This window comes from Pantherophis guttatus, chromosome 1 (assembly GCF_059756535.1).
Source record: "Pantherophis guttatus breed Tessera chromosome 1, ASM5975653v1, whole genome shotgun sequence".
Classification (NCBI taxonomy): domain Eukaryota; kingdom Metazoa; phylum Chordata; class Lepidosauria; order Squamata; family Colubridae; genus Pantherophis; species Pantherophis guttatus.
The window spans coordinates 135,573,759-135,585,896 of record NC_142063.1 but is presented as its reverse complement, the minus strand read 5'-3'; the positions used below and the strand labels follow the sequence as shown (position 1 = coordinate 135,585,896).

The 12,138-nt window shown below is 37.7% G+C and overlaps 1 protein-coding gene across 1 annotated transcript in view; it reads left to right on the top strand.

Annotated features, from left to right (window-relative positions):
- VWDE (von Willebrand factor D and EGF domains) overlaps positions 1-10,807 on the top strand; it is a 325,020-nt gene extending 314,213 nt beyond the window's left edge. The window contains exon 31 of the mRNA XM_034424473.3: positions 9,989-10,807. Within this exon, the coding sequence (XP_034280364.3) occupies positions 9,989-10,003 (15 nt within the window). The 3' untranslated portion in view covers positions 10,004-10,807. The remainder of the gene's footprint in view (positions 1-9,988) is intronic.
- Positions 10,808-12,138: the final 1,331 nt, after the last annotated feature.

The window sequence follows — 12,138 nt, the reverse complement described above, 5'->3', positions numbered from 1 at the left end:
TTTTGATTTGGTACATATGGACTTAGTTGGTCCATTAAGTCCCTCAATTACCTATAGAAAACGTTACTTCCTAACTATAGTGGATGACTACAGCCGATATGGTTTTGTTTACACATTAAAGCACAAGGATGAAACATTTCAGAAATTTAAGGAATTCTACAAACGTATAGAAACACAACATAATATCAGAATAAAGCAAATTATGACAGATAGGGGATGTGAGTTCATGTCTAAAGAATTCTCCCAATGGTTAAAGGATAGAGGAATGTTACATTTCACGTCCAATCCTTTTTCTGCATTTCAAAATGGAGTTGCAGAGAGGAAAAATTCCACACTACAAACCATGATTAGGTGCACATTAGAGGATGCTGGTTTAGGCAAACAATTTTGGTCAGAGGCATTACATTATTCGAATTACACTCAAAATAGAACCTGGTCCAGTATTGTGAATAAGACACCATATGAGGTGATGTACAATAGAAAACCCAAATTATCACACATGCACATATTTGGAGTCACTGCAGACGTACACATACCTAAACAATTGAGGAGAAAGGGAGAAAACGTATCCAGGAGATTAAGATTCATGGGATACGAAACTGGAACCAAAGGGTACAGATTTATTGATAGTAATAACAAATTTATAGTATCCAGAACAGCTGTGTTCCATGAACAGGCCAATTGGTCAAAATTGCACCTTAATGAAATATTTCCTAATAAATGTAAAGATACGATATCTTGCGAGGAAGGAACAACAGAAAATCAAAATATTAACAAAAGTAAGAACAAAACCAAAACTTGGACTAATAGTCAGCATAAAATAAAGACAGACACATTAACAAAAAAGGAAGCTAGATATTTGCATGATAACCATAGCAAGCCTGAAAGAACTATTAGAAACAATAGAAACCAAATACCAAATAAATACAAAGATTACATAATGCATATGAATGGAGAACAAATAACACCTAATACATACGAAGAAGTATTGAAACTTCCACATGAAGAAAGAGAAAAATGGGAACTAGCTATGGAAAAAGAGATGGAAAGTTTACAAGGATTAAATGTTTTCACACCTGCGATCGCACCTAAGGATAAAACAATTATAGGTACCAGGTGGATTTATAAAATTAAGAACTTAGAAGGAGGCAATACCTTATACAAGGCTAGACTAGTTGCACAAGGCTATGCACAAAAATATCCAGAAGACTATACTGATACATATTCACCCACAGTGAGAACAGAGAGTGTCAAAACAGCCCTTGTAGTAGCATCTGCACTCAATCTGGACGTATTCCAATATGACATACAGACCGCATACTTACATGCAAAATTAGATAAGGAAATATATGTAAGAGCACCACACAGTCAATACACTAATAAGAACGAAATTTGGTTATTAAATAAGAGTCTGTACGGATTAAAGCAATCCGGCAAAAGATGGTACGATTGCTTGGTAAAAGTACTTAAGACCATGGATTTCAACGCCACCACTGCTGATAACTGTTTCTTTGTAAAAAAGAGTAATGATCATATTGAATTTGTATTAATTTACGTGGACGATATTTTATACATTGGAAAGCATAAAGAGAGCAGGGAAATCTTTGTAAATAAGTTAAATGAACACTTCTCACTGAAATCTCTGGGTAAAGTGAATAAATACCTTGGTGTGCAAATTAACAAAACTAAAAGGGGATTCAAACTTACACAGAAAGATAAAATCATCGAACTCCTAAACAAATGTAACTTAAATAATGCTAAAACCTGTGACACCCCTATGCAAACTGATTTTCTTAGAAACACTGATGAATCTTCCCCTGAGTTTAAAGACAACACATTTTACAGATCAGTTATAGGTTCACTCCTTTATATATCTAATTGGACTAGGCCAGATATTGCATTACCTCTCAATCTATTGTCAAGATATGTTAGTAAACCAACCTTATATCATTGGGAAGCTGTCAAAAGAATTCTAAGATATCTGAAGGGTACATTAGATTTTTGTTTAATGTTGGAACCCAATAATGACAGAGAACCAAAAATTACTTGTTATGCTGATGCAGATTGGGCTGGTGATACATCATGCAGAAAGAGTACTTCTGGTTATGTTTTTCTATTGAATGATTGTCCAGTTTACTGGTATACTGGTAAACAAGAACTAGTAGCCACTTCTACTACAGAAGCGGAATATGTTTGTTTGTCCAAAGCTGCAAATAACCTTGTATGGTTCAATGATCTGATCACTGATGTTTGGAAGAAACCCACCTTACCATTTATTATGCATGAAGACAATAAAGCGGCCATTGAAATATCCAGATCCGATGCAATTGGACAAAGGTCCAGGCATATTGATATAAAGTTTAAGCATGTGAGACAACTGTCTCAAGACGGATTCATTAAAGCAATACATTGCGATACTTCTGAACAATTAGCTGACATATTAACAAAACCCTTACCTTCTAAACAACACAAATATTTAACTTCTAAATTATATGTATTATATTGTCCTGAATCAGAATGTAATTGGTGTTGTGTAACGAACCGGCATTTAGAGGGGGATTTGTCAGATGTAAATGCCTTATTCTCCAATGTGTAAATAATGTATATATGGAACATCAGAGGTTAACTTATTCTTTGGACTTTAATGTATTCATAACTTACCACTCCCATTCCTAGCTCCACCCCTTGTATATATAAGGAGCCACCCTCACCATTCTCGTCGCTTCTACCTTGAATATTCAGTGAATATAGAATGCCTATCATAATTAAAAAGAAATATATTTAAAGCTTTAACTTCTATTATCTTTATTGAGTCTGATCCTGAAAATATTGCAACAGAAACAATCTTTGACCTTCCATTATGCACTTGTTGCGATGGGAATCACACAGGACTGCTCATTTTTAAATATTTACAATTTCTTATATAGTGCCATCAAAAGTTATCAGGCAAGATAATAAGATTCTGTACTGCTCTGTCTCCATTGTTGTTTTTTCATTCTTCCTTTTAAGATCTTCCCATTTATTAGCATGTATGGCTTTAACCAGTAAATTGAGCTACATTGGTTAGGATACTGGATATAACCCCAGGCTCAACTCCTTACTCGGCCACTCACTCTTGGCTCACAAGGTTGTTATGAATAAATAATGAAGACACAAGACACACTGTGGTGGTCTTGAGCCCCAGGATAAGAATATAAATCCAAGAAATAATAAACTCTATAAATAATCAGGCTTCTTCTGGTGTTGGAGTTATGATTTCCCAGCACATATCTGAAATCCTCAGATGTCTGGAGGGCAACAGGCATGACAGATTGATAGCATATATGATAGGCAAACAGTTTAAGACAGTGGTTTTTAAACTGTTTGACTCAATAACCCCTTTTCTGGTCTCAAATAATGTCATTATACCCACCAAAAAAAAGTAAAAAAATAAATCCAGATTCATTTATTTTGCACAAGCATCTCGGCAGCAGTAATCTCAATCTTGTTCCTTGACACACAAATAAAACAATTACAAAGTGCTCCATTGCTCCCTTGGTAATTAACCCCCGCACACACATTAAGAACCACAAGTCTAACAGAAAGCCATTTTCATTAGTTATTTATGGGTTATTTTTCAGTCAAGTAGACCTGTATTGAAGTATATGGCTGCATTGTATAATGAGTGAGTGATGGAACAACCAATCAAATATTGGCAACACTCTTGCCAGGTTATATTGTAGTGGGAAGAGGGACCTCAGGGGAAAGGATGTGGGAGGGGCAGGTGGACCAACAGGTTTGAGCGGGTCTCAATCCAAGCCTAGGATTAGCTCCCCATCGGGAAATGTGATTGGGAATAATGTTAGAGTTGATTAGAATTTATGGGATATAAATCATTTGTAAAAATAAGTGAATCAGTTTTAAACCGATTCGTTTTACTTGATAAAAGTCCATTTGTTTAGGGGATATCCAAGCTTCTATGCTACTTTATATCTTGTCCACATTCTATTTAGTTAACTTAGAAACTTTAAAAAATAAATCAACCCTCAGGCTCCCACAACATGGAAGCCTTGTGATGTATGTGATAGACCTTTGCAGAGACCACTTGTGCTTGCTTTGCTTTCCCCTGCTTTTATTTCCAGTCAAAAAGGGGTCCAGTAGAAGTGAAACAATCATAAAACACACAGCTGGTATGGTATTTCCGTAATGCATAAAGAGGAGTGAGAATACTTCTCAAACCCGCATAAGCAGATAGACATTGTTGCATTCACTTGCAGTCAGCTTTTTGGCTGAACAATACAGACCTCCTGAGGAAGAAAGCGAACCAAGATCTATGTGCTTGTTTATGTTGCTGAGTGATTGCCAATTCATTTTTTGACATTTTTAGTTTAATTTTTTTCTGAGTTTTGCTAAAAAGGGATTTCTAAATGTGTTCCTGGGGGATAATGAACTTTCTAGCATAGTAATCACTCTTTTATAAAAGTCTATTGTATTTTGAGCATGTCTGGGTTGTTTGCAAGATGCAGATAATGCAGTTTGGAAATAAACATGAAGGCAAATGCCCTTGCTAGGTTGTAAAAATCAAAGCTGACAGATATGGCAAACTTCTTTACAAAAGAGGAAAAACTGCTAACAAACCAGCCAAGTACAAAGATGTTGGTTGTGGTTTTTTTAATGTTAATAAAATCATTAGTAAAAACAAAAAAAGTTAGATGAAACACTACTGAATAATCAAATACTGATTTATTTATTTAATCTATTTAAATTTGAGGGGTGCGATGGCTCAGCAGTTAAAGATTCTGAGCTTGTCGGCTGGAGAGCTGACAGCCTGGATTCGAGACCCCAGCGCTGCGTGATGGGACGAGCTCCCGTTCCTGCCCAGCTCCTGCCCACCTAACCAGTTTGAAAGCATGAAAATGCAAAGAGATAAATAGGTACCGCTTCATGGGAGGATAACAGCATTCTGTGTTTCACCACATGGCCTGCCCTGAGGTGTGATGTCATGCTGACTACATGTCTTCAGACAACACTGGCTCCCTTGGCTAAGAAACGAGATGAGCACCATCCCCTAGAATCAGACACAACTGGACAGAGGAAACCTTTTCCTTTATTTACATTTTTTAATATCCAAAACATTTTTTTTTGTTTAGGTCATCTAAGTTTGCTCTCTCATAAACCCCTGCTGGAAATGTATAGGTTGGATTACTTTTTAAAGATTCTAAAAGAAGCTTGCAAGAAATCCTTTGTTTCTTAGCTCTATGGTTGCCACTTCTTTAGCTTAGTAAAATTTCAATTTTCTTTATTATTTATTCAATATTCTTTTTATTATTATATTGTTGTTTTGGTTTACTCTCCTTTCCTGTTTTTCTTGTAAAGCATAGTAAAGAAAGTATGGAAGCGGGCAAGGGACGATAGATAGATGCTCTTTCTGTTGTTGTTATGAGTTACTTCTTCTTTTTTCTCTCACTTTCTGCGTCCTTTTCCTTTTTCCTCTTTTAAGTAGGTGACATGATTGGAAGTTAGACAAGAAAGAAAGGAAAAGCTTTCTTTTATTAAAAGGTGAGATGATCAAAAGCTAGAAAAAGTGATGGAAATAAGAAGAGGGGGAATATTAGTATAGACTTTTTATATTACAAAATGAAAGTAATAACAAGAGAAAATGTGGGATAATTGAATAATGATAGACTATAAATTAATATAAGTATGCATTATTATTAGAAATATATAAGCGGATTGAATGTAAGGATTATAATTAACTTGATTAGCTTTATTTGTATTAGAACGTATGACACCCAGGTGCCACATTGGTTCACACATTGATTTGATATTTTGATAAAAAAAAATAAAAAAAGCTTTTTTAAAAAAATTCAATTTTGGCTAAAGATATACTTTCAGATGTTTTTCATTCTGTTTGGGGAAAAAACATTTTTTTCCATAATTTCATGAAATGTAGCATTCATTCTCTCTCTCTCTCTCTCCCTCTGTCTCTCTCTCTCTCTCCCTCTCTCTCTCTCTCTCTCTCTCCCCATACACACACACACACAATTGAATTCTAAATTTCCATAGTTTCCTGCTGCTGAGATATATGGATTACTTTAGGTCTGTGATGGCGAACCTACGGCACGCGTGCCACAGGTGGCACGCGGAGCCATTTTAGTGGGCATGCCAGCTCAGCTCTGGGGCGCATGCGCGCACCGGCCAGCTGATTTTCGGGCCTTCTGGGCCCACCAGAAGTAGGGAAACAGGCTGTTTCCTGCCTCTGGAGGGCCTGGGGGGTGGGTGGGAAAGGCCCGTTTTTTTTTTCTTACCTGGCTCCAGATCCTCTCTGTGTATCTGGGAACGGCAAAAACAGCCTTTCCCACTTCCTTGGAGGCCCTACGGAGGCTCAAAGGGCCCATTTCCCCACTCCCGGTGGGACAGGAAGTGACATTTTTTCCTGTCCCCAGTCTCCAGAGACTCCTAGAGAGGCTCCTACAGACTCCTAGAGAGGCTCCTATAGACTCCTAGAGAGGTTCTGGAGGCTGGGGACAGGAAAAAACATCACTTCCTGTCCCACCGGGAGTGGGGAAATGGGCCCTTTGAGCCTCCGTAGGGCCTCCAAGGAAGTGGGAAAGGCTGTTTTCGCCGTTCCCAGATACACAGAGAGGATCTGGAGCCAGGTAAGAAAAAAAAACGGGCCTACCAGGCCATCATGTGCCTGGAGCGGGGGGAGGGGGTTGCGCACACATGCGCATGGGCACATGCGCGCGTGCGACCCTCCCCCGCCCCCCCTCTCCTGGCACGCGATGGCAAAAAGGTTAGCCATCACTGCTTTAGGTATACAAATAATCCTCATTTTTAACAACTACAATTGGGATCAGCGAAACCACAACTATGCTTATGATCTTCAGCTTTCCTTTGCTTTAAAGATTTGTGAAAGTCTTTGATGCAATGATTGGTTTTCAAGTTATTTTTCCAATATTGAAATTACAGTGAACAGTCGCTAAGTGAAACAGTTGCTAAATGAGGATTGCCTCTAGTTCAAAATTGCTCAAAATTCCATTTTAATATAGTATTGAAAAAGCTTAAAAAGTCATCCCAAAGTTGCTTTTTCAAGAGGCAACTGGACTTTCTGTTTTTTCTTTGAAGACGTTTTGCTTCTCATCCAAGAAGCTTCTTCAGCTCTGAGCTGAAGAAGCTTCTTAGATAAGAAGCAAAACGTCTTCAAAAAATAAAACCAGAAAGTCCAGTTGCCTCTTGAAAAAGCAACTTTGGGACAACCATGACCTGGATGACTGAGAATCTCCATAGATACTTAAAAGGGTATGTTTACAATATTGAATTACCAACATTCCTCAGGCTAATGTATATACTGTAGTCTAAGCTGTAGTATACTACAGTCTTTTTCATTAGGAGCATGAGCTTGAGTTGGTAGGTGAAAATAGGGTGGGACAAAACAAAGGTCATGAGATAGAAAATGGAGGAGATAGAGCACCGCTAAACTATGATTACCTGTACAGTATCTAATAGGAATTAAGTTTCATTTTACCAATTGGGTAGTGTTTCAACTACCTATATCTATATAAGTATCTATAACTATAGGCTATAACCATCCTCCAGCAAAAAAAAAATATATCCTGGAAATATTCCCCTTCTTTCTTTTATGCCTTGGACCATTGTTAGGATTAGATTAGGAAGGAGAAGAGAGCAGCTATATGAGGAAATGGATATTAAAAATGCCTGTTATGGAATTGTTGGAACAAAGCTGCTATGGATCCATCAGATTTGATGGTGCATAAATGTAATAATAGAATAAATAAAGTGGAACATCTTGTGACTAATCCCAAATAAGTAGGTACAAGCTCCTGGTATAAATAAATTGACTACTTCCATTTCTACACAGGCAAAAGTCTGAAATAAGATATTCTTTGGGAAAGAAAATGAGAATGACAGGGTATAAAAGATAGATCCTGTAAACACTACTTTACTTTGCAAAGATGCAATTGAACTGAAGAATGCAAGAATTGCATTGTTGTGTTATACCTATTTCTTTATTTTCCTATATAACATGTTAAGTATCATATATTAAAACAGCAACAAAAAAACATGCAGAGTCTGGCATCAGTTCCTTCTGCCCCTTTAACAATAGATCCATGCTGAGTCACATGACTGTTTCTCCCATAGGTTTGCATGGGGGGAGGGCTGGGGAGGTTCCCTCCAAAGTTCTTCTCTAAATTCTGTCCTTTTTCAAATTCAACCTTTCTTTGTGGCTTCTCCCACACCCCAACTCTGACACCATACTGTCAAGATTTCAGAAATTTACCCTGCTATTGGACAGACAGATTAGTCTCATGCTCATAAATACTTAATTTCTTTCCAACATTATGTTGGAATAAAAATAGGTGACAGGAGGTGCCTAGTTATAAGAACTGGTGTAACTAAATTGGCTCTTTCCCTGTTTAAGATGTACAGAAACTTATTTATGGATTTAACTTCCAAGGTAGAGTTATTTATTTAATTTTTTCCCTTAAATCAATTTATATTGATGAACTAGCTTTTTAAAAATACATCAGAGCAGACCATTATAGCAAGGATCTGAGGTGCTTTCAATGCATGAAAATGATATTCAGATGTGTATCCTTCATCCAATGAATCATATACAACTATATTTAGTGGTATTTATCACTATCATATATGATATCTTAATACTCTGTAATATGATTTTCCAACTTTTAACAACAAACGAATTGGATATAGCTACTGAGAGATCAGAAATCCTCTTCTCTTAGAAATGAATCAAACACAAACTTTTGCAACCTGTTTCTGGATTTCTGCTAAAGGGTTTCTTGTAATCCTATAGATGTCCTCAATGTAAAGTTGTTTTCTATCATTTAATTTCTTGTTTATCAGCTAAACTGTCGGGATCACAAATCTGTATTGAATAAAAATGGGCAGAACACATTTACTTTCTTATAAGGTTCCCATGTGGTATGGAAAACAGTAATTGGTGGCACCTCTGCTTTAGAGGGCAGCCAAAATATTTTATGCAATATACTGTATTTTTCAGAGTATAAGATGCACCGACGTATAAGACACACTTTAGTTTTTGGGGAGGAAAATAAGAAAAAAGCTGATTGGCAGGTGGATCGGCCTCCCGGAATACCCCTAATCAGCTGTTCCCAGAGGTGAATTTTAGCAACAGGTTCCTTGGTTGTGAGCTTTTTTTTTTTTTTTGCTTTTTTTTTCTGCCTCTGAAATTTCTGAAACTCTGTTTCAGAAAAAACCATTTTTCCTGCCTCTGAAAGCCTCAGAAACAGAGCTTCAGGAAAAAAAGCCTCTGAAGCTCTGTTTGGGGGCTTCTTTTCTGAAGCTCTGTTTGGGGGCTTCTTTTCTGAAGCTTCGTTTCTGATGCTTTTTTCAGTCTCTGAAATCTCCATTTGAGAGGCGGGGCGGGGCTACATTCGGAATATAAAACGCACCCAGATTTTCATCCTCTTTTTTGGGGGGCGGGGGGGGAAAGGTGCGTTTTATACTCTGAAAAATACAGTAGCTATTTTATGTGTTGGAAGAGAACTCATCCCTTGCGTGAGGATTTCTCATGCCTTAAACTCAGATCTCTCTTTTGGACTGCTATGGAAGTGGAGGTGAACATTTGGGTGGCCTGGTGAAATCTAATTGGTTTTGGACAGTGACAAAAGTTAAAACTGAAAAAAGAATGTGGAGAATAAGAGAACCAAAAGTAAGGCAACACCAGCAAGACATTCAATGTTTCATGATAAACTTGTTTGATGACAAGTACATGAAACTGTTTGCAATCTACAACCCTGCACCTACATCTCTCGCAAGCTCACAGACACAGAGAGACAATAGGCAGCATGGGAAAAGGAGGCATTTGCAGTGAAATGGGCACTGCTAACCTGGCGACATCTGGTGGCAAGGGGGTACCCGCAGATTGCAACAGGGTTGTAGATTTCAAACAATTTCATGTATTTGTCTTTTTAATGACTGAGTATGTACTTCTGTTTCACAGCTCTCCATACGATGACGAAAACAACAGGACAGTGAAGATACACATTTTGAAGTTACTGTGCAACCTTTAAAAAAAAAAGATTGGCTGAGAGCGCGCTGCAAAAGACTGATGAATTTCTCCTGCTTTTTACTCCTTCCAAGCACTAAGTTCTGTGGAGAAATTGCTGATTTCAGAGCATACTCCAGAAACTTTAACAAGTTGCTGATGCTACCCTAAATGATATTTCTCTTTTGCTGTCTGCCTCAACCTTAACTATTTGCTACCTGTAGGTGCCAAACTCCAGTGTGACTTTGTTCGGTACTGAAAAAAACATTGTGTTGTGTTCTTCTAGGTATGGGTGGTATACTAAAACTAACAACATTGGAGATGACAGTATTTCCGCATTATATTCTTTGTGGTTTCTTCTCTTTATTCCACCAGGATAGACACCGAGAGAAATGAGAATTTCACTTCTTTTCCTTAATAGAGTTGATTTTTCTCCCTTCATACATCATCACTTCCATGCCATGTTTTTGTACACAGCTTTACTGATGTGCTACACAGTCCTGACTGTGACTGAAGCATATGGATTACACATTAGAATTGCTGTTATATTTTTCATGTGTTTTATCATAACAAAATATGTACTTGGAAATAAAAAGAAAATGGATAAGAAAGAGCAAAACATAGTGGAATGGATGCACAGCTTACTGGACAATATTCAGAATCAGAATAATAGGGAAGAACAGTTTTAATATCTTGGTTGCCCTTCAAGAAAACTCCAAAATATAAAAAATAATTAGAATAAAGAGAAATTCTGAATAAATCCAAATCAAAATGTGTGTGTGTTTTCTCTTCTTTTTAATACCCAGTTTATTTATTTATTTATAATTTAATTTATATACCACCCTTCTCCCGAAGGACTCGGGGCAGTGTACAGCCGATTAAAAACACAAGGTACAAACAACAGTTTTAAAATAGTTAAAAATATTAAATAATTTCGACCTGAATTTAAAACCCAAAATTTAAAAGACCCAATTTAAAATCATTTACATAGATAGCCCTGCCTGGCGGAACAGCAGGGTCTTAAGGGCATAGCGAAACACACGGAGGTCGGAGATCTTGCTTATTTCTGGGGGCAGTTCGTTCCACAGGGCAGGAACTCCCACAGAGAAGGCCCTTTCCCTGGGTGTCACCAGCCGACGTAACTTGGCCGATGGCACCCTGAGGAGTCCCTCTCTGTGGGAGCGAATTGGCCGGTGGGAGGCTATTGGTGGCAGAAATCGGTCTCTTTAATGTATTACCTATCAAGAAATCTTTACTGAATATCTTTTAAAATGGAGGGTCTTGCTTTTGAATAAGAGGGAAAGAGAAGGAAACTTTTTTTTTCAGTAAGAGTCATAAGTTTGCTAATACAATTTGGAACCAGTCTGGAATTCCAAGCACTTTATTCTTTCCATCTATGTGTAGTCTGATAGACAAAGAAGGAGTATGGATCAGGTGTGAAATGCTCCTGGTTTGGACCGGATCGCCGGATCTGGTAGCGATGGCAGTGGGTGGTTCAGAGAACCAGTAACAAAAATTCCTGCCCCTCCCCCATGCCCAGCTGAGCCGCGTGATCATCAGAGGCTTTTTTTTTTACTTTTAAAAGCATTTTTGCCAAAAAAAATGCTTTTAAAAGCTTTTTAAAAGCCTCTGACGATCGCGCAGCTCAGCTGGGATCGTCAGAGGCTTTTAAAAGCATTTTTTTCTACAACCAAATGCTTTTAAAAGGCTCTGACGATCCCAGCTGAATTGCCTGATCATCAGAGGCTTTTAAAAGCATTTTTTTTTACAACCTCTTCGGTGGAAGAGGTTATAGAAAAAATGCATTCAAAAGTAAAAAAAAAAAAGTTGGCCATGCCCACCCAGTCACATTACCGCCCACCAAGCCACGCCCACAGAACCGGTAGTAACAAATTTTACATTTCACCACTGGTACGGATTTGTGAAGAGTAAGCAAAACACTTCGGATGTCTGAACACATCATAACTAGCTATGAGGTACAATTGTAAAGTTATCAAGCTTAATTTCCCCACTTTGTAGAAAATTGTCCACCATGAGATGATCCTGATCTTAATTGGTTGGGTTATACCACTCAATACTCCTTGAGTGGAACTCACAGCTAAAGC